Consider the following 23,376-nt stretch of genomic DNA (forward strand, 5'->3'; position numbering starts at 1 on the left):
TGTAATATGTGGTTTTAGATATTTTAGATTGTAGCAGTGAGCCTGTTGTCTCTGATGTCATGGACACTGGTCTCACTACCTTCCTGGACTACAATTCCCATAATTCTTTGGTGCACTGCTCCTCCTTGTTGATAGGGGGGAGAGCTGTCTTACTGAGACAACATGTAGTCCAGGAAGGAAGTGAGACCAGTGTCCATGACATCAGAGACACTGGGCTCACTGCTACTTTTTACGATTTTTACAGATTACAGATTATTAAAGTACAGAATGTAAGCTTTCATATGATGTATCATTCAATGAAATTGGACAATAATTGAAGGAGATATGACCATCTAAAACTTGTTGAAACAGATAACAGATACAGATGCAAAGTAGAGAAATTTCCCTTCAAAGATTCTTCAGATTTTAGCACCTCTGGAATGGGTGTGACAATAGATGCTTGTCCACACCCCTAATGTCTTGCATAATCACTCCCCCACCCACTAACCACTCCCCCACTAGGTTACCTGTCAATGACAGTTGAGTGGACACACTGTTTTACTTGAGTTAAAGTAAAGAAATGTAGGACTGAAGTTGTGTATGTGTATGTTTTGTAATAATACAATCTAAAAAGTAACTAGTAGGCTAACTGAGTTTTCAATGGATATAGGCTATGTAGTTTTAGACCAATGCTTTTACATTGTGTTGTAAATAGCTGCAGTAGGCTACACCATTTTATGCAGGTCAACTTTAAGCAATCAAAGTCAGACAATTGACCCAGTATTTTAGATAAATAAAACCGACGCATCAGGCTATGATGCGTTGTGCGCTTGTAGATTTGCTATTTTTAATAAACATCCGTTCACATGCCTGGTTTCTATTTAGTGTGCAAGGCTTACATCCGGTCTAGAGCCCACCCACTGTATGCGCTGATTTCCATACACAATCCGTATCCTCCCCTCACCGGATGTTGAATTAACAGTACTAACGGCCATATTTTGACGACAATCTTTTACACAAAACGATTTCCCGACATTTCCTTTTCACTTGATACCGTTTCGTAGAGACGGCATACACAAACGATCTATATACCAAATGAAAGCCCGAATTTCGTAGTTTATATAGTATTTTGATTTTTTTTAAATGAGCAAAAAATGAGCGAGTTATGATTTAAAGAAAAGACGAGTGTTTTTGGCTCTTTGCGTGTGGAGGAGAAAAAAAAGAAGCAACGCGCAACACTCTTCCATGGCTGTGAAGCAATACTAACGGGCAATGTTTCACATGTATTATTCGTTTTATACATTTTAGGAGTGAAAACATGTGTTTAGATGCTTATGACAACATCTCAGCAGTTAAGACAATGTCCCTCTGTTAACACACGACACACAGACAGCTACTGTAGCTAACTAGTCTAGCTAGCTGTTAGCCTGTTGTTGTGTGATGGTGGAAGTCTATTCTCCAGGCTGGGAAGCGTATTTGAGTAGCTACGTGGTTTTGTTTATTTTCCTGTAAAGTATAACCCAAAAGCTCCTCCATACTATAGCCATGTTTACAAACACAGAAGCACGCTAATGGGCGGTGACCAGAGCGTGAAACCTCAGGACAAAGAGATCCCAGGACCAATCGAAAACAACATGCAAATCTCAGAACTGCGCTTCCCTGGCCCCAAAACATTGTTAAAAAACAAGCCTACTTTGACATATAAATGTATACGTTTAATTTGCCCAAATGAACAATCTGTTGGAATAAAAACCTTCTTCAACATTCAAACTGTGTTAATATGAAAAAAAAAAAGAAAATCACATAAACAAAAAAAAACGATTTTATTTCGACCATTTCGACCATTTCATTCTGGCAAGTTGAGGACCAAAGTGCTGGCCTGTGTCACATATTACATACATAAAGACCCCCAGGAAAGTGTTCTAAAGCTCCTAAACGTCATTAACATGTATTGTTTTGCAAAAAGGGTGAAGTGTCCCTTTAAGGAAAATGGAAACCAAAAAAAAGGACCAATGGATTTATTAAATACCCACAGACACAGTTGACCACTTTCACTTTAAAAAAAGAGCAACATTTCACGATCTACAAGCTCACAACGCAACGTGATGCAACACGCTGGTGAGCTTGTCGATCAGCTATTTTTGCTACTTTTCACGGGACGCTGTCATACGATTCAGATTCAAGAGATGTTGTCACGCGGACGCACCGGAGTTACATGCGCGCACTGTGAAAAATACTACACCAAACATAAAAACAATACACAAATAAACAATACTAAAATAAATTATGAATACATCATAATACAAGGCCGTAATACCACAGAAGATGTCCATTGTTTTGTCTTATTTAGCAGTCATATACTGTAGCTTTGGAGGTGAAAAGAACGGTGAAAAGAACGACTGACATAGAAACATAGCTTTTTCAGAAAACTGTCAGGACGTAGAAGACATTTTTAGATTCTGATCTCAGGTCAGAATGGGTTCATTCTACGCATGTATTCGCCAGTTTTTGTTGTGGGTCCTAACGCACATCGCAGTGCTTCTCATGGGGACCACCTAGCGCCTCGCACCTGGAAGCAATCATCTAGTGTGACTGAGGAGATATTTCTGTAACGCACCAGGAAGCAGTGTTAATGAGATACGCTCCAAATATAATGGTGAGAATACTCACTATAGTTTCTGCCACAGATCTCTGTCAGCTCTCATCAATTAAATGGACCTGACGCTGGTGCCAGTGTCAGGAAGTGCTGAGACTTCACAGGAGGTAAAATAGCTCTTGAAATCATCCAGTTAAACCGGTTTGAACTGACGTCGATTTTTTTTTTCTGTTTTCTGAAATACATATGTTTATATATCAGCGGTGCTCAATATTTCATGTCAAGGACCACAAAAACTATATGTAATTGGCCGACCCCCATCTGAAAATATGTTGTTCCAGGGACCCCCCCCAGGAGCTAATATTTGAGTTAAAAACGATTTGAGGCACATTTTCACGATTTTTCAAAAATAGCAGTCCTACAAGCTCGTAGCGCGGCACCGAGTGCCGCGCTATGAACTTGTAGATCTGCTTTTTTTCAACAGCTAAAGCATAACTTAATGCTTAAAAAACCAAAGGGGTTCCCGACCAAAATGGGTTAAACAACCGAAAACCATGTGGAATATTTCCAGAGTCTGCTGAGATAGTGGGCCACCCACATTTCACTTGGAAATGTGTCTTTTTTCATATTTTAAGAAGATTAAAAACATATTCTTATTTACAACTGTGGACTGTCGGGGTCCTTGCCCATGGCTGTGCGACTGATGAAGTTACAGCATTACAGCTTCACAGTTGACCTAACAACAAAGTAGCCAGTCAGAGTAATAATTGTCCCTCGAGGCTATAGGAACGTATAGTCTATTCTATAATCACAGACACAACTAGAACTTTCAAATCTCAGCCTCTCTGTAAAACATTGAAATGAAAAAAAAGTGGGTCCTTAAAAACTGCTAAAACTTCTGAAATGTATGCATGTAGATATGTATGTATGTATGTATGTATGTATGTATGTATGTATGTATGTATGTATGTATGTATGTATGTGTGTAGTATTTAAAAGGGGGGCTTTTTTGTAAAAAGCCCAGCCCACCATACCTTAATCTGGCTCTATCGGGCGTCTACACAAACACATTTGGCCTGTATTCGGGGAAGCGAAGCCAGGTGGGAAGGGTGATAATTATTGTCACTGCACATAATAGGCGGGAGGAGTAGTACAAAGGCTCTATGTGCTTCCACAGGGGGCTCACTGGCTGGTGAGTCAGCAGGGACACCGCAGGGACACCGCAGTGACAACACAGCAGGTGTGTGGGGAGGAGGAATCAATTGGCACACCAATAGAGTGTGCATGCTTAAAGTGAATGGCACATCGAGTGGCAAATCGAGTGGCAAAGCAACAGGCAAAGTGACTTTAACATTGTTTAACGTTGTTTCATGCGATCAGAAAGGACTTTTCTGTTTGGATGCATGGGACAGAAAGTAGTTTTTTGCCACTCAGTAGGCATTCCTGCATGACTTCCGGGTTTGATGATGATGTCACGCGCATACCCTCTATAGCAATATATATAAAAATATATAAAAAATATTATATCATACCACAGCATAACAAGTACAATACTATGTACTATGTCTTGTACATGTCATTTATAACAAACCAAACCACGTGAAAGTCGGTGGAGAATTCAGTGAGTCATGATTTTTTTAATAGTGGAGAAACCTCCTGCTTCAGTACACTTCCAGAGTTACATAAGGGTCCATTTGGAACCCCCCCCCCCCCCCCAAGGAAAGTCTCTGGACCCCCACTTTGAGAACCATTGGTTCAGAGCAATGCACTGTGGGAGCAAGACAACGTTGCAGGACTCCTAAAAGGGAGGCTATAACATCTGTCTCAGTGCCACAACAAGACACTAGATGAGACTGTAGTGGGCCAGCATACTGGACCAGCATATGGACCAAACAGATGGCATTCGTCACCAACTTCAAGGGACACAGAGTCACAGACATGCCCAGAATGTCTTGTTTTGTGAGGAATGAATCTGTCCATTCGTTCATAATGATTTGTCTAGACAATCTGACTAGAAATGTCATGTAAATATGAACGGCAAGCTATGTCTTATCGGTTCCTGAGCCAAATGCACCAATATATACTGTAAAATGCACAAATGTTGATGGTGCTATGCATTGGCGGAACAACTTGGTACCGGGCCGAACCCGACTGCCAAGGCTTTTCAAGGGAAATTGCTCCAGACAAGTGGCAGGGGGAAGGCCGTGTGTGTGTGTGTGTGTGTGTGTGTGGGGGGGGGGGGGGGGGTTTGTCAATCAAACAGCCGGGCACAGCGGCAGCTAGTTTAGTGAACGACCACCAAAACAACACTCGAAAGTTTCGAAACACAGCACAACAAGTTAGCGTCTTAGCGAAGTTAGCGAAAAGTGATGAAAGAAACATGGGGGAGAAAAGGGAAGAAACTATAAGACCACAGCAAAGAAAAGGAAATGCAGTTACAGCAAAGGACTGGGAAAGTATTTATCCGTGGGTAAAGCAAGACTCACAAAAAAGGTGTTGCTCAAAAAGAAGGCTTCACTGTGTACGGATCTTATGGATATACGTTCTTAATTGAACCAAAAAAGATACGGTATACTGAAATAACTAGTGTTTACCACACTCCCAGTCAAACAGATCAGATGTCTGTCAAAATAAGCTCTCATCAGTCATGTTTCCAGACTCTGGTATTGCAAAGAAAATGACATGTGGTTGTACCAAGGCAGCATCCATAGTTACAGATGTGCTTGCACCTGCCTGTGTGGAGAGTTGTTTTGAGAGAATAAAAGAAAACACCAGTTGTTCAAGAACTCCCGTGAAGTGACGAAACTGCCCACATTCTCCATTCTTTTCAGTTGCAGTAGTTGGCTTTGTTAGGAGGAGGATGCTTTGATAAAGTAAACATTTCTTTATTGGTTCCTTATTGGTTATAATTCATGTCTTCACAATCAAATCAAAGCCTCTTTGTTGGTTGGTTGGTGTATTGTAGAGTTGGTTGGTTGGTTTGTCCAGTTGTATTGTTGGTTGGTTGTATTGTTCAGTAAATACTAAATAGTTAAATTAAATGCATTTCTGTTAAAGATGGAGTGCCACAATTTTTGTATTTTCCCAGCTTTTCATGTGTCTATGGGGTGACAGTACTTCATTAGACACCCTGGAGTTTTTTTTATGTGCAATGGTGTAATAACTTTGTATTTAGGGTTTCTTCCTGGAGGCTGAACCCTTGACGGTCAAACGGGCCAATGAAGTAAACACGGATAGTGTGACGTAAGAAAATTGCACGCACACACGCACCTCCCCCTCTATATATTTTTTTTTAAATACGACAACCTCTGTGGGCGGAGCTGCCTGCCACACACACACACGTGTGAACTGAACGGCGCAGCCAGCCAGTTTGCTGCTCTGTGTCTAACTGTGTGGCAGCTTTTCAAACAGTCATTTCACACATTACCAGTTCACAGCAGAGCAGACTGTTTTTCGTTAGATTGGAAGCAAGTAAATGTTCACGTCGGGTCCTCAGGATTAATCAAGGAAACCACAACAAACCAGCCTTATAGCCTACCGGCTCTGCTGTATAGTTGCTTTTGCTGCTATTAAAAAAAAAAAAAAAGCCTCCGGTGATAAACGCACCCAATATTTGCATACTATAGTTTCTGATTGTGTGACTGTAAAGACGAATGGGAAGCGGGTCACATCTGCTTTATCCTCCGATCCTTTTCCAGTGATGTAAATAGGTGTCGTATCTAGGATCAATAATTCATATAAAATCTCATGTTTGTTAAAGAAATGTTCCACTATACACTATTTGGTCAAAATGCTAAGGACATGCTAAATAAGTCAACTGTCACTAGATGCAAGGCAGTTCTCTCAGAGGCCTGTCTTTGTTATGTAGAGTCAAGGTGTTGGTGGCCTGTTTACATGTTTAAAGTCGGATCCTGGGTCACACCTAAAGAATTTAACATGCGATAAGAACAATTGATCAAGGGCTACAGTGATTTACCTTCCTGGGAGGGGCTAATGCCAGTCTGGGACAATGTGTATTTGTGACTCTGTTTTAAGGCGATTGGTTTTCATTGTAAAGGGGGTCATTCTCTCCGACGGCATTCGCCGTCGGAGGTGAGCTTATGCTACGCTTCACTGCTGTGCTGTACTCTGAATAAACTACTCATGGAACATCGAATCCTGTCTGCCGTTGCACATTTACTCTCCTGGATGGTATAAAATATACAACATAAGTGGCGCCCGATGTGGTTTTGATGGCGTGGATAAATTCTACGGCACAATAAAAACGGACCTGCGAAGAGGGAGGGGAGTTTTTGGGAGCGACGGTGGAGAAGCGTGATCCGACGTTCAGTGCGTCTACGTGGAGGTGGAGGCCTTAACCAACTACGGACTGAGTCACGGCTCTGCCCTGCGAGAGGATAAACGGAAGCGGTTGCATCGACAGCGGGGTGACGGTGAGCGGCTGCGGGTGGCGGAGACCTGCATCTTTGCATCAGCGCACTGGAGGAGGACGACGGGGAGCAGTGAGACGCAGCACGGCGCAGCAGTGGCTGATTGACCGACCTAAGCTGAGTGCCTTCGTGGACCTGATCAAGGGGTCTGTGATGAAGACGTTCCAGCCTTTTCTTTTCTCTTCACGAGTGTTCCCAGCTCTGATGGTTCAGAGTTGGGAGGGGGGAGAGAAGAGATGATGACGACGACAGCGGAAAACAGCAGTGAACTTTTTCTCAACTTTGATCCGTGCAGCTAAGCGAACATTTCGAGGTAAACTGGAAAGAGCAGCATACATGAAGAACTTTCCTTTGTCCAATTCGGAGGGGAGACGAACTTTCCTTCGCTCCGATTACAAATTGTGCGTCAAGTTTGTTTTCGGCATGAATTATAATAGGCCTCATGTTGGTATGTGTTTGTCGTATAATTAGATAAGTTGAGTCATTTAGCCTAATTGAATCAATGAGGTATTTTCCTATAGATATGAAGAGGTTTATGTGCTATTATTGTTAGACTCTGGCGCGTCAATGTTTGGGTCACCATTGGGTGATTGTCAGATGTAAGTCTGGGACTTAGCTGACATTGTGTATTGGAATAGCAGAGTTTAGTAGTAAAATCATGTAGGTTATTACATATCAAAAAAGTGCTCCTGTAAAATGGAGCTGAAAGCGGCATATGTATTGTTTAATGTCAGTTAACTGTACTAATCATTTTCCCATTATTCATACACATATGGATGTCTGTTTGAAAACCATTTTTTGGGAAGTTCTGTACTGTAATGCTGTTATTTTTTGGTTTCTTGAATGTGTATTGTCAAGCTGAGGGTCAAGGGGGGTGTAAGGGAATTATTGTTCCACATTTTGTATTCAGCAGACGGTGAGTCTGCTGAAAGGGGGGAAATGTCGTATCTAGGATCAATAATTCATATAAAATCTCATGTTTGTTAAAGAAATGTTCCACTATACACTATTTGGTCAAAATGCTAAGGACATGCTAAATAAGTCAACTGTCACTAGATGCAAGGCAGTTCTCTCAGAGGCCTGTCTTTGTTATGTAGAGTCAAGGTGTTGGTGGCCTGTTTACATGTTTAAAGTCGGATCCTGGGTCACACCTAAAGAATTTAACATGCGATAAGAACAATTGATCAAGGGCTACAGTGATTTACCTTCCTGGGAGGGGCTAATGCCAGTCTGGGACAATGTGTATTTGTGACTCTGTTTTAAGGCGATTGGTTTTCATTGTAAAGGGGGTCATTCTCTCCGACGGCATTCGCCGTCGGAGGTGAGCTTATGCTACGCTTCACTGCTGTGCTGTACTCTGAATAAACTACTCATGGAACATCGAATCCTGTCTGCCGTTGCACATTTACTCTCCTGGATGGTATAAAATATACAACATAAGTTTTCAATGTAATGAGTCCCAGGATGCAGGGATGGGTCCTTTAGATGAGTCCCAGGGACATTTTATGAGTCCCACTTCAACAACGTTAGGAGTCATATTTTGCAGCATTTTAACTCCCATTTCATTTTATATGGTTAAAATGTGGTTATATTCATGTAGAAAACAGAAGTAGAAATGATTATTATAACCAAAGCTATAGCAAAATAAACTAGAATAAAAAACTGTACATTAGTACAGTATAGTGCATCCCGTGGATGCAGAGGTCGTTGTTTTATTAACTATAAACTGCATTTTGGGATGCAAAATGCACCCTATTTTAATCTCTCTTAGAGCTTCCGTTGCTCCAGACTGTATGCCGGAAACATTTGAACATTGTTGGAGGCAATTAACTGTCTGGCTCCTGAGCCTACTGGGGAACATATATATAAGGTTAGTGGCCCTGTGCCAAGATGAGCCCTGCAATACCCACTGTGTAGCAAAGCCAAAATCAACTCATGTATTACTCTCTTAACTCCAGTAACCCCATGCTTATCCAACCCTATACTATCTGTCAGTATACGTCATTGTCTTCCCTGTGGTGAGGGTTATAGTCTTATAGACAGACTTTTCTTGGCTTACATCCAGCCCACCATCCTATATATGCAGTTTTGACTCCGTTGACGAAAAATGTCCGTCGACTACCTTTTTCCACTGACGAAAACTAAATGGAAACTAAATAAAAACTAAGCTATGATGACTAAAACTATGAGTAAATATACTGACAATTTCGTCGACAAATAAAAACTAGACTTAAAAGGGAAGGGACTAGTGGACAAGAGATCCAGTATAAGTCATTTTACAATTAGTTGCATGCTGAAAATAGACGATCCACAACGCGATGCGACGCGTTGTGACGCGTTGTGAGCTTGTAGATCGTATATTTTTCGTAGATTTAGTCGACTAAAATCTTATGATATTTAGTCCACTAAAACTAGACTAACACCAAAAACATTCCAGGTGACTAAAATGTGACTAAAACTAAATTAAAACTATTCAAGAGACTATGACTATGAATAAAATCTAAATCTGCTGCACTGCATCCTACGGGAATATAGGATAGCGACATGGGGTCTATAGAGAGGTCGATGTTGGCTCGTAGCTTAACTGATTCCTCTTCTTCTTCGTCTGGCGGGCTGCGGGGGAGTGTGTGTTGTTGTTGTGTGTGTGGTTGTGGTGCAACACTGGAAGAAGCTCCCAAGGCCATGTTTGTTTTGTGACTCTGCTATTGTGTGGCCCGGGGCCTGCTATAGGGGTGCCTCAGAAAAAAAGCTGAATATCTAGTTTGGTTATATACCCACAGGGCGCTGCTACACGGGGCATAGTGTCTGTTTGTTGTTGTTGTTGTTTGCACAGGGGGTTGGTAGTGGCAAATAATAAAGTCTTCCCACGGCAACAAGTGCATGATATAAAAGATGACGAGAAAATCATCCAAGGTTTTGCTTTTTAATCCAAACCAAAAAGGGTTTCAATAAAAAATTAAGTGGAAAAAACCCCCCCAAAAAACAAAAGGGGTTCCCGTACAGAAACATCAATCAAGGCGGCGGGGGGGATTCTGACAAGATTAGATAGGAACATTCAAAAGACATCTATATATAATATTATGTCTGTCTGACATGGAAACTATTTTGTATTCACTCTAGCAAGGATGAAAGCACCATTCAGAGGTATTCCAGGGTTATTTCACACTGTGCGACTCAATAAAGCAGTGGTTCTCTCAACCTGTGGGCCGGGACCCACAGGGGGGGGTCTGAACGAAGTCTCCGAACATGATTATGGGGCAGATGACAGTAAACGTAGGACTTTTAAGAGCTTTTATGCCTAAACTATACAGTATAAACACTGTTCAAACATTGGCCGCAGATTGTCAAATATAATATAAGAAAGAGAATAGCTGAAAATAGCTGATCTACAAACTCACAAGGCCTGCGTTGCGCGAGGTGCGGCAAGTTTGTTGATCGGCAATTTTCCTACAATATTTATCTGTGGAACCGAGTCGAAAATGTAATGTCTCAACTCTTTCATATATCTCAACTCTACAATGGGGGGGGGGGGGGGGGGTGAAAAACAGTGTGAAAAACACTGCAACAATATAATAATAATAACAAGTTTGTACACATTTTGTCTGTGTAGGCGTAAGTGGAAGTGGAGGCGTTTGAAGTTCCTCGAGGGAACCAGTGTTTTCAGGAGTTAGCTGCAGAATGCCATCCTGACTTCTCACTCTGCCTGGCATATTGTCTATAGTCTCTCGAGCCAGAACGTTGACTCAGAGAATTTATAGCAAAATAATGCTTAACTGTCATACTGTACACAGCCTGAGCAACGGAAAGCTCTGAAAACAAGCCGGGAGTATACAGCGGATATAGTTATGCAACTCGGTTTCATCTTTTGCCGTCATGTAAATTTGTCCTATAGAGATAGGCTAATCAGAAATGTGGGAGAACATATACTTTCGTGAACAGAAAAAGGCAGATGAAAAAAGTTTTTAGTTAAGTAAAAGTATCATTATCAATACTGCAATATAGAACTACTCAGTTACAAGTAAAAGTCCAGAAATCTAAATGAGCTTGAGTAAAAGTACAAAAGTATTGGTTTTCAGGTGTTGCAGATCCAGGCTCTATATAGAATTCAGACATTGTGGTATAAAGATGGCCAATGCGAGACTATAGCCTGTATCCAATGCTCATGGTTATAATATCAGCATTATATCTGGTGATGGTGACACTATTAACTTTTGCCGCCAGCATTAATTAATCTATCTATCGTGCATTGCCAAGGTTTTTTCTGCACGCAACCCTTATTTTGAAGAGCCAAATATCCGTAACCGGATGTTACAATGCTGTGTGTGGTGTCTTGACCGGTTGTTGTTCTCTCGGTCGGTGGTGAAGAAACCCGACCGCGAGTATCACAGCGCCTGCTGTCGGCCGTTGAAAAACCTTGTTTTCACCAGAAACGTTGCGCCGATGTGGAGATACAGGCCTTTGAAAGCAGTACATAGAGTGCTTATCTAGAGTGCAAGTGGATGCGCGCGCCTCTTCAAAATGGCCGCAGCCACTGTCCCACTTTGACTGTTATGCTAACGAGCGGCAGCTATAACGATTCGATTGGGTCAAAACATGGATTAACTAAAGAATAGAAAACCCTGGAAAACGTATAGGCTACGGTTCTGGCAGGCTATAGACGATTAATTTCTGCACTGCTGCTGTATAGCTTTATGGATGTGTGTGCTCTGACCCGACCTCGAATAGGACATCCCTGCATGTTGTTGGCAAGATTAACATTCAGTGATTTATCAGCCAGTATAGAGCTCTTGAACTGTGAATAGTGACACACACTCACACACACACACACACACACACACGCACACGCACGCGCACACAGAATATGGGGTAAAATACGACCTTTTGAAACAAACCAAAAAGTAGTTTGTCTCCATTGTGCGAGTAAACAGAAACACAGGCTAGCTCAATATGAGCGGTCGATTCCACACCTGTGCCAGGCGGCGTTCATAATAACAGTTATTGTCACACGGCGTATGGCTTCATCAGTAACAGAGCTGTGTGCAATCAAAGGGAAAAAGCAGTGAGATGTGGGCGTGCATACATTGGAGCAGACAAAACTCAATATACCTGACAACCAAACCCCCGGTCAATATCACAGTGTTATATCAAGTGATATCCCAGTATTCATGTGAACCTCATTCCATACATACCAGTGAGCACACTAGCTCACTGGTATGTTTTTTTTAAACCTTCTTTTCTTATTTTTCTCCTTTTTTGCTTAAAAAGGAACTTCACCCATCTTCAGACTATCACAAAAGGTTTTGTCGGTAAGTCCCTGTGACAATTACTACGGGGTGTACTTGTACAAGCTGCCCTCACACAACAGAAACACGAGATAGGCTCCTGATATAATATGGTAAATGGTAAAATGGTCACTGGTGCATTTACTGTACATATAGCGCCTTTATCCAAGGTGCTTTCTAATCGTGCATTACATTCACCCATTCACGCAACAAATTCATACACCATTGGCGGAGGAAACCATTCAAGGCACCAGCTTGCTCATTGGGAGCAATTAGGGGTTCAGCGTCATGCTCAAGGTTCGACACGAACTATGGGGGAGCAAAGGATCGAACTGGGAACCTTCCGGTTCCTTAGGCAGCCGCTCTACCCCTGAGCCACTGAGGCCCCCACCATATGGGCCACATGGCGTCGGAACTGTTGGTTACCAAAAAGGCTACTTCCTTAATATTCTAAAAGTAAAACAAAGTAACTTGACAGCAACATTTCCAGATTAGTGTTGTGGAGTAAAACGTCCAATATGTGCCTCTATTTAGAGGGGTGCTAATATATTAAAGTCTAACTCATGCGCATGATTAGGTGATGTAATGGTGATGTGAAACAAACGGTGCCAACACAAACATTAAATGCCATTAACAATAAAGAGACAATATGACGTAATGAGGCACATTAGGACGTACATTTTCCCTTCATTGTCAATGGCGTTCACAAAACAAACATTGAACTAAGGACAAACATTAAACCTGTGTATAGGAGGGGCTTGCGCCCCTCAAAAATGTACATGCTGTACAATACTGTAAAGTAAAAGTACCTCATAATTGAACTTGAGTACGGTGATTGAGTAAATGTTCATAGCTACTGTACTTCCCACCAGAGCTCAGTTCTCACAGAACACCTTTGACGGTACAGGCCATCGTATTACACTAAAGTGCACAAGCTACAGAAATCTGATGACGAAGCTCCAGCCGTTTCTCTATTATAGTCGCTTCTCGAGGGAGGAATCTCTAAATATGTAGAGTGATATATTATATAGTCCACTGAATGTGTGTGTATACTGTACATACTGTACACGGTTACACCACCACGAGCTGAAGGTCAGCGTGTTCCCGCCGCCGTACTTACTTACTGCACGGTATTGTGGTGTTTTTTCTAAGTCTGACGCGGCAGAAATAATTGCGTTATTATTCACGGGTTGGATCGTCTGCACCTGCAGGCCATTCATCTCTGTATGGAGCTCCGGCTGCAAGCCTTTAACCCATTCTGACGGGGAACCCGTTTTGGTGTTAGCGTCATGTTATGCTTTAGCTATTGAAAAATAGCAGATCTACAAGCTCATAGCGCGCCACCGAGTGGCGCGCTACGAGCTTGTAGGTCTGCTATTTTTGAAAAATCGAAGAACGACTGACATTTTTAGAATCTGATCTCAGGTCAGAATGGGTTAATCAGACCAGTGTGTGTCCAGTGGAAACCTCGTATGAATCTGATCTCAGGTCAGAATGGGTTAACAATACCTCCGCCAGGGAGGGAGCCTGCATGAATTCATTACTGAGCATTAACATGTTGAATCACTATAGCAGTGAGATGCATGCTGTATACGTGCCCTGTGGTGGCAAAGAAACTTTTCGATATTAATTAATAAAACCAATGCTTGAAACTTAAAAATGACGCTTCTGTATAACCCACTTGAACCCATTCAAGCAAGGAAGTTCGGCAAACATATCTGATCTACAAGCTCACAACGCGTTGCAACACGACACATTGTGAGCTTGTAGAAATGATGATATAATGTGACCAGATTTGACTGAGAGCCTGCCATCACGCAAAACTCCAGCTTTTCACCAGAGGAGAAAGACTATTTATTTTCTCCGAAATGAGTTAATAGCACAGGCAGACTCTTCACACACTATAGAGCCTGTCTGAAATAAGTGTCAGAGCTGAAATCGACATGTAAATATGAAAAGAAATTCAAAAAATAAAAAAATGCAATGGCAGCCTCTCAGTCAAATTTAGTCACATATTGATATCTGTATATGTATTTGAGTGAAACAAGTGCGTGCCGAATGCATTCTTTACAGGTCAGATTGATCAAGTATAGAGGGTCTAAAATGGTACTGAAATTGCAGCTCAACCAAAGCTAATTCATCAGTATAGTGTATGACGGAGGACAATTTCACAATACACGATTATCGTCCCATCCCTACAACCGACTGTGATCCGACTTCGTCACCCATTACAAACCACCAAAAAAACGCATGCTGCTGGCCTGGGCCATGGCTCAGCGGTCCAGGCACCTTGGCTGGTATAATCCAGTCTGGCAGTGTGCCGCGGGTTCGACTCCCGATCCCGACAGCCTTTATGTCTTCCCCCCCATCTCTCTCCCCCATTTCCTCTCAGCCTACTGTCTGTCCCTCCATAAAAAATACATATAAAATAAAGGCGAAAGCCACAAATAAAAAAAACATAAACGCATGCCACTTACCCTCTCCGCCGACTGCGCCGTCCCAAAGAAGATGGGTATGAAGGCCAGCCAGATGATGCAGGTGGTGTACATGGTAAATCCAATGGGCTTGGCCTCGTTGAAGGTCTCGGGCACGCCGCGCGTCTTGATGGCGTACACGGTGCACGTGACCATCAGCAGGATGGAGTAGCCCAGCGAGCAGATGAGCGACAGGTCCGAGATGTCGCACTTGAGCACGCCGCGCGCGCTGCCGGGGTCCTGCGTGCGCTGCTCGCCGTAGTCCACGAAGGTGTGCGGCGGGTCGGCGGCGAACCACACCAGCACGCCGAGCAGCTGCACCGAGATGAGCGAGAAGGTGATGGCGAGCTGCGACGCCGGCGAGATGAAGCGCGGCGCCGTCACCGCCGTCTTCCCTTGCTCGAAGATGCGGTGGATGCGGTTGGTCTTGGTGAGCAGCGCCGCGTTGCTGAAGCACATGCCCAGGCCCAGGAAGACGCGGCGGAAGGAGCACACGGCCACGTCGGGCGCGGCGATCATGGGGAAGGTGATGACGTAGCAGAGGAAGATGCCCGTGAGGAGCACGTAGCTCATCTCGCGGCCCGAGGCGCGCACGATGGGCGTGTCGTTGTGGCGCACGAAGGCGCCGATGACGAAGGTGGTGGCCACGATGCCCAGCATGGAGATGAAGACGGGCACCATGGCCCACGGCGAGCTCCACTCCAGCTTGACGATGGGGATGGCCTGGCAGCCCGTGCGGTTGAGGTCGGGGCGCTGCTCGTAGGGGCACAGCTCGCAGGTGAACTGGGAGGCCTGCAGGGTGGGTGGGTGGGAAGGGAAGGGGGTGCGACGGTTCATTGAAGTTAATTCATTTAAAAGGGAGGGTTATTATAGTGATATTGTTTTGGTTAAAACTAAAAGTTTTTGTTAAAAGGTTAAGCCATTCTGGGCTGGAACCCCTTTTGGTGTTTTAACCCATTGATGCCTGGTGTAACGTATACGTTGTTCTACCCTTGATGCCGGCCGCGCTCTCTGTGTCTCATCAGCTATTGCTATACATGTAGCAACATAACTATTTAAAAAAGAAATCATCAGAATTTGAAGGTTTTCAGAAACCTTAGGTCAGGCCCTAGAAGGCGTTCCCAGATTTGGCCTCAGGCATCAATGGGTTAAGGATTGTGTTATACTTTATGCTATTGAAAAATAGCAGATCTACCAGCTCGTAGCACGGCACCGAGTGCCGAACTATTTTTGCTATTTTTTGTCGTGAAAACATTTTATTATAACAATTTTTTTCTTCAAATCTTTGCTTCTGGAAGGTCCCTGGAACAACATATTTTCAGATGGGGGTCCATTGCCAAATACATACATATTTTAGGGTCCTTGACATGACAATGTTTGACAACGACTGACATAGAAACATAGGTTTTTCAGAAAACCAGTCAGGGTTAACGCTCGGCCCGGGCTGGAATAAACGGTCCGGACACCTATATAGGCTACTAATCCAGCCTGACAGCGTGTCGCGGGTTCAAACCTCGATCCCGACGACCTTTGCTGCGTGTCACTACCCATCTCTCTCTCCCCATTTCCCGTCCGCTTACTTGTACACTATCAAATGAAGGCAGAAAAAGCCTGACAAAAAGGTTAAAGCTATATATTCTGATGGTAATCATTGATATCATGAGTTTGTTCAGTAACAGGAATCTCCCCGTGTTTTAATCAAATACCATTTTAGATGTGTGACAAAATGTCAACCAATCAGGAGAAAGGACACACGTATCAGCTTAATTGTTAGTGTTCCGGTTCCAAATTTGTCTGCTCTGTCATCACTTCCAATTTCACTTGTTTAATCCCTGACTCTATCCTGATTGGATACGGTATCCCGACCTGAAAATGTATTTTCTGTTAAATAATGAGCTGCTAGAGAGACATGGAGAAAGAAAAACACTATAGCAAATGAGTACTATCAGAATATAGAGCTATTTAACACTTATTTTAACCAAAGGAAATCACTTACCCTACCTCAATAAAAGAACCAAGCAATAATCAATCCCTAGCTTGGAATCCACTGTTCCACGATTTCCTATCGTCAGTATTTCTTTGCATGACACCGAATAAATTAAGCGGTTAATCAATGTGTTGATAGAACATTGTTATATAAAAAAATAAAAATAAGACATACTGTATACATCTGGAATATTTGATTAATCCAAAAAAGTAATCGATACAATTAATATTGGCACAGAATATTGGCACAAGGGGAGGAGGAGACCCCCCGGGGCAGACCAAGGCGCAGGTGGAGGGGATCCCCCAGGAGGAAGTCACTATAACGTTGGTCTGGAGAGGGAAGTCTGGAGCGCTCTGGTGGAGCTGTTGCCCCCGCGACCCGACTACGGATAAGCGGTTGAAGATGGCTGGACGGACGGACAGACAGACAGAAGAATAATGGATACTGTAGTTCTCTAGCCGTACTGTATACCTGGTAGTGATAGCCCTCGCAGCGCTCGCAGTGCCAACAGCACGGCACTCCCTTCACCACCTTCTTCCTCTCGCCCGTCTGGCAGGGCAGGCTGCACACAGAGGCCGGGATGGACGGGTCTCCGCTGGCCCACTGCATGGCGTCCATCTGAGACGGACCAGAACAGAGAGAATGAACAAAGGTTTGTACCACTTAGCAGGAGTCTTTTGACCCATGTCTCCCTTCTTGGCTCCTGAAGGACAAAACATGTCCCCCTCCCACACGAGACTATAGCTCACTGCCAAATACACCAAGAGCTATAGCTGCCGGCCAGCAAATGTGTGATGTGGCAACCAAAACACAGGCATTGGTCATTATGTTCTAAATGTTCAGCATGTACACGCACATAAGGAGAACCGGGATGACTGACAGACATGTTGAAGGGCTGTGTCGTCTGAGCTATTGAGGGGGAGGGAGGAAATGACATGCCCAAAAACAGGGATGCCAGGTTGAAAGTGTTTATATATATATGGGCTCAGGGTAGAATATAGGGTTAAGCAATTATAAATGGGATTGGTTTTTAAGTCCAAAAGGGCTTTACTTCTGCAGAGTGAGAGCCGCAATAGAGGGTATGCACATGCATAAAGTGAATGGCAAATTGAGTGGCAAAAAGTGAATTCAATGTCGTTCAACATTGTTTAATGCAATCAGATATAGGACTTTTCTGTTTGGATGTATATGGGCTGTCAACTTGTCAAGGACAAAGTCGTTTTTTCGTTCCCGCATAACTTCTGGGTATGCTGATGATGTCACGTACATACGATCTGGTACCACCCTCCTATAAAACCTTTATGAGTCGCTGTGAGCTTGACGATCGGCTATTTTCACAATTGTTACCTCTTTCTTATAGGTAATATTTGACATTTTTGCCAATGTTTGACCATTGTTGCGAACGCAGTGAGCACTTACTATGAGACCTAGCAGATCATGTCTGTCTGTCTGTCTGTGTGTCTGTGTGTCTGTGTGTCCGTGTGTCTGTCCCGCTATCCAAATATGGAGTGTGTTGCATCAGCAATCACTCAGCTCCATATATGGGCACAAAAGGGGCCAGGTCCACTCAGCTCCATATATGGGGACAAAAGGGGCCAGGTCCACATATACAGTAACAGCGGGACAGACACACAGACAGACAGACAGACAGACATGATCTGCAGGGTCTCAGCTGCGTTCGCTTCCCGCGTTTGCGCGTCTTACTGGTATATAATAGTATAGTTGGTTCATTACTTGAATTTAGAGGAATTAAAAGAGTCTTAAAAGCCCTTACATTTTCCCCTTAAGAAATGTACATAGTGTATCCTTTAATACATTTCTACTGTTGGTTTGTTTACTGTTGAGTGAGAAAACAGTGACTAGGGGATTGAGAGCCCTTAATGTCACCCCCTGACCCCCCGGCAGGTTACTGTTAATCCATTAAGCAGTCAGTCTGCAGCAACTGGGGTTAGTGCCTTGCTCAGGGGGCATCACGATGGCAGGAAAGCCTATGTTGTCTGTTTGTGTTATTTTTTTGTTGTAAATGAACTAAATTTAAGTAAATTAACAAAACATTTTTGTAAATTCACACAAAAGCATCAAAAGTAGCAGCTTCACAAAAGTAGATCTGCTACTTTTGATGTTTTGTTTTTTTTGACATATGAGGTTTCCACCCGACGGAGACGATATGCTATATACTGTAGCAAGCAACATTAATTTTGAAAAACATTTTGGAATAAAACAACATTTTCAAGTCAACGTATAGGTCAGGATTTAGAAAGCACTTTGGCCTCAGGTCTAAATGGGCTAAAGATGATTGTCACTCATCACTGCCACCCCTCTGTCCTGTTAATTTTGATGACTGATCATCAGTCCATCGTGATTGGTTCAATGACAGTGACGGATGATGACACTTTTTTTTTTTTTCAATTATTTTTATCCCATGATTTTGCACCCCATTTTTTCACCCAGTGTCAATTATCTAATGTAATCCTGGGCGCTACACTTCCTCTGCCAACCTGGGGGGTCAGCGGACTGACCTCATGCTTCCTTCTATGCATGAGGAGTCCAATCTTCTTCTTTTCACCTGACATGGGGGGGGGGTTTCCCCAGCCGGACGCAGCGCGTGAAAGGAACACGTTATTCTGACCAGTTCCTTTCCCCTCCACAGGCGCCCCCGGCTGGCCAGAGGGAGATAATGACACATTAAGTAATTTTCCTTCTGTTAACCCAACGGACAGCAGTCAGGGTCAGCCCTAAATTACATTAGCATTTGTCAGGTCTGTACATACCGGGACTGTTTCTTTTGTATGATTAATTCACATAATCAGGGCTTGACACTAAGTGATATCGTTCCGTCTAGGAGGGATTCTGACTTAGAGGCGTTCAATGTCCTAAAAGCAGATAGTAGCGTCGCCCCATTGGCTCCTCGTATAATATATGCAAACTCCACTTTCCCGGTTTAATTACTTTCCACGGGTAGTCGAGCAACCGTTAGTGTCAACCCCTAAGTGCGGTTTTGTCATGAGTGAATGCACACAGAGTGAATGCGCACAGAGCGAACTTCATGATTTTTTGTGGAATGAATGAAATTATTCATATTTTTGGGGGGGGGAATTAATGAAATTATTCAAAATCATTGAGGGACCAGGGACACTCAAGGATATATACTTGCGGTGGTTCCAAATGAACTGTGTACTGTAACTCTGAGAGTGAAGAAATGGAGCCAAACGGACGCGCTACTGGTCCGTTTAGCGTGAGGCAGCTTGAAGTACAAGTTCACCCCCTGGACATGACGCTAGTGTGTCACAGGGACTTACCCCCAATCCAACCCTTGTTTGCTGAGTGCCAAGCAGGTCCCCATCTTCAGTGTCTTTGGTAAGACCCCGGCCGGGGATCGAACCCCGACCTCCCGGTCTCAGAGCGGATACTCTAACCACAAGGCGTCAATTTGACTGTTTATACGGTTCATTAAACTGTGACAACAGCTACAGGGTAACAGAGCTATAGAGGAGGAGTTGGTCAGTAGACTCCAGGAGGTCTTACATTGAGATGGAGCTGATTGGTCCAGGTTCCGATGACCTTGTACTCCATGGCGGACCTGTTGCTGATCTGGTACTGGAAGATGTCGTAGCGACCCGGGGCGTCGCCGTTCTCGTTGAAGACCACCGGAGTGCCGGCACTTCCTGGAAGACATGGAGACAATAATAATTGTCAGAAGACAGTTTTGGATTGAGGTTCTGACAAGAATACAAAATACAGTTTGTGTAGAACCACCCATTCTGTTGACAGCGTACAGTACCTTAAATCACAACACAAACACAAAGCACGTACCATAATAACTAGCTAACATTAGGTTAGACTGGATGATACTGGATAATATCACAACTTAATTACAAATGTGTGGTAACTGTGTTTGCAGCTGTATTTTGGTTAAATGTTCTAAAATCTGTCATTATGTTTCTTCTAAACTGATATACAGTCTACAGTCACAAGGCAGCCCAATGTGACGCGTTGTGAGCTTGTACATTTGCTATTTTTGCTATTAATTTCTTGTACAAAGTAAATCTATATAGGGTTTTGATTTGTTACAAATCAGTTTTAGTTTACCCGTTGGCTTGTCACAGGAACATGTAACCCAGGTTTATTGTATGTCTGTATTTGTATCTGGTCACAGGTACTGCATCAGTTCACAGCTCATCACTCACTCACTCACTCACTCAGTCACACCAGTTTCAATCAGCAATCGCTATAATCGATATAATAATATCATTAAGTATAATTTTCAGTCTCTTGGTTCTTTATGTTCTTCAATGCAAATTCCTTTCTACCATATACCTACTTCTGACAGCAGTACTGGTCCAATCATATTCCCATATCACGGTATATGCTACAAACAGCTATACAAATGACTAGCATTGTTCACATTCATACATTAGTGCCGAGAGAGAGAGAGCACATTATTAAAAATATCTGGGGAAGGCGGTATAATATTACTATTATTATACAACTGGTCGTTTCGAGGAAGCAATCCGATTGTTTGAAACTCTCGGTGGCTAGGCTATATAGCTCTATATAGCTTCTTGGGACGTTTGTGGTCGTAGTGGCTTCATCTGTCATTAACCCATTCTGACCTGAGATCAGATTCATACGAGGTTTCCACGGGACACACACTGGTCTGATTAACCCATTCTGACCTGAGATCAGATTCTAAAAATGTCAGTCGTTCTTCGAATTTTTCAAAAATAGCAGACCTACAAGCTCGTATCGCGCCACTCGGTGGCGCGATATGAGCTTGTAGATCTGCTATTTTTCAATAGCTAAAGCATAACATGATGCCAACACCAAAATGGGTGCCCGGTCAGAATGGGTTAAAAACGTGTTTTCAGCTCGTTCTTGCAGCAACGCAGGCGTGCCATTAATGACAGTATAACGCACACCCTCTCGTGTAATATTGCTTAATTAAATCTACTTTCATGGAGTTGTAGGAACGAGAGAGTTGAGAAAAAGAGTGGATGTGTATAGTATCAGATAAAGCTCTTCATCTAAAGAAAAGGAAAAGGGCATTGCCAACAACAGTCAAATAATATATTGGCAAATCACAAAGATTTTAATGAATTATAAAATTTTGTTTTCATTGTGATACAGGTAAATATACGATTGATCCAAGCCAGAACTCAATCGACTGATTGACCATACAAATATAACCATGCTCTTGAAAATGCACACGGCCCACAATCAAAGTCAGATGTAACAGTCAACAGTCACCTCTCAATCAAGATAAAACAATAAAATAAACGTGTTAATCAGAGCTGTGTTATCACTATGACTAATACTATATCTTGTGAAACTATAAAAAGATTGTGCATTTTATATACTAGCCCTTAATACACACATCTCTCTCTCTCCCTCTCCCTCTCCCATTCTCTCTCACTATCCCTCTCTCCTTCTCTTCTTCACTCTCTCAGCACTTAGGGGTCTTCATTACAACCACACTCTCACCAACCCTGAGAGTTGAGCTCCATGAGGGCTCTTTAATGATGTCAAAGTGTGCTAGTTTTGACCCCTGTATGACCCTTCATGTTGTACAAAGTGCATATTGCAGGCGGACTGAAATGTATTGTCACCCCAGGTGACAATACATTTTATATACTGTAATATCAGCCAATATGGTTTTAGGCTGGCTTATTCTTTATACATCTCTGCTGCCGGCTTACTGTTCAGAAACAAACACAAAAGTTCCCAATGCATCCATTTTGGTTATTATATAGGCACAAGCTCTTGTTAATAATATTCATTGGGTCAACATTTATAAATCCCACAGACACACTTATCAACTTTCACTCTCAAAATGTTTATAAAATGGCTCACAAGGCACCGTGTTAGCTTGTAGGTCAGCCATTTTCATAACTTTTGAGCGACACGCTTGTACGGCAGCAAGGTATATTAATCTGTGACAGAAACATAAAACGTAGAAAGATACTGTAGAACGTTGTGTTTCGGAATAAAACTCAACGTTGTTGCTTTACAATTCTCGTTTCGCTTTGCAATTTGCATTCCCCTGCTTCCCCGCAGGTGAGATGATGAACAAGCTCTCTAATGAGCATGTGGTTGCTGTCAGACAGAAGCCGTGTCTCCAATATTTCTTGCAAATTAATGCCCTGCATGGCCTATACTGTACTTTTTTGATCAAACCCCTAGATCTCCATATACAGTATGGAGCCGGCCAGGAACTCTACATCTGACCATGCACGAACGCCAGATTAATAGTTTAACTCCTGCTTCTTGTGCCGTATTAAGAAGCTATTGTTTCAGCAGCTTCTCGCCCTCAGGGCATCTTACTGGTTATTTTTTACTCAAGTTGATGATGCGCAAAAAGCATGTCAATTTACCAACAAACTCCGGTAAACTCCCGAAATGTACCATCACCCCCGTATGTACTGTATATATGCCCACTAAACTTGAGGTTTACGGGCAAATCTAGTGCCTATAATTGCCTGTTAATCCCTCTTTTCACGCAGTGTAATGTGTCCACATGTGGTCCAGCCATATGGAATGGATGGAATGCATGTGTTAATACAAAAATCACACTTGTGTGAAAGTGAGGGGCTCAGCCAATTATTCAAATCATCACTATGGGGTACACACT

At 43.0% G+C, this 23,376-nt stretch overlaps 1 protein-coding gene across 1 annotated transcript in view; it reads right to left on the reverse strand.

The window, feature by feature from the left end:
- Positions 1–23,376, reverse strand: part of LOC308314286 (metabotropic glutamate receptor 8-like) — a 245,923-nt gene that overhangs the window by 31,115 nt on the left and 191,432 nt on the right. The window contains exons 7-9 of the mRNA XM_080761827.1: positions 20,274–20,413; positions 17,220–17,366; positions 14,765–15,553 (exon numbers count right to left, since the gene is read on the reverse strand). Coding sequence (XP_080617953.1) covers positions 14,765–15,553; positions 17,220–17,366; positions 20,274–20,413 — 1,076 coding nt within the window. The remainder of the gene's footprint in view (positions 1–14,764; positions 15,554–17,219; positions 17,367–20,273; positions 20,414–23,376) is intronic.

Source organism: Protomyctophum bolini, assembly GCF_963924005.1.
Source record: "Protomyctophum bolini genome assembly, chromosome: 4".
Taxonomy (NCBI): Eukaryota; Metazoa; Chordata; class Actinopteri; order Myctophiformes; family Myctophidae; genus Protomyctophum; species Protomyctophum bolini.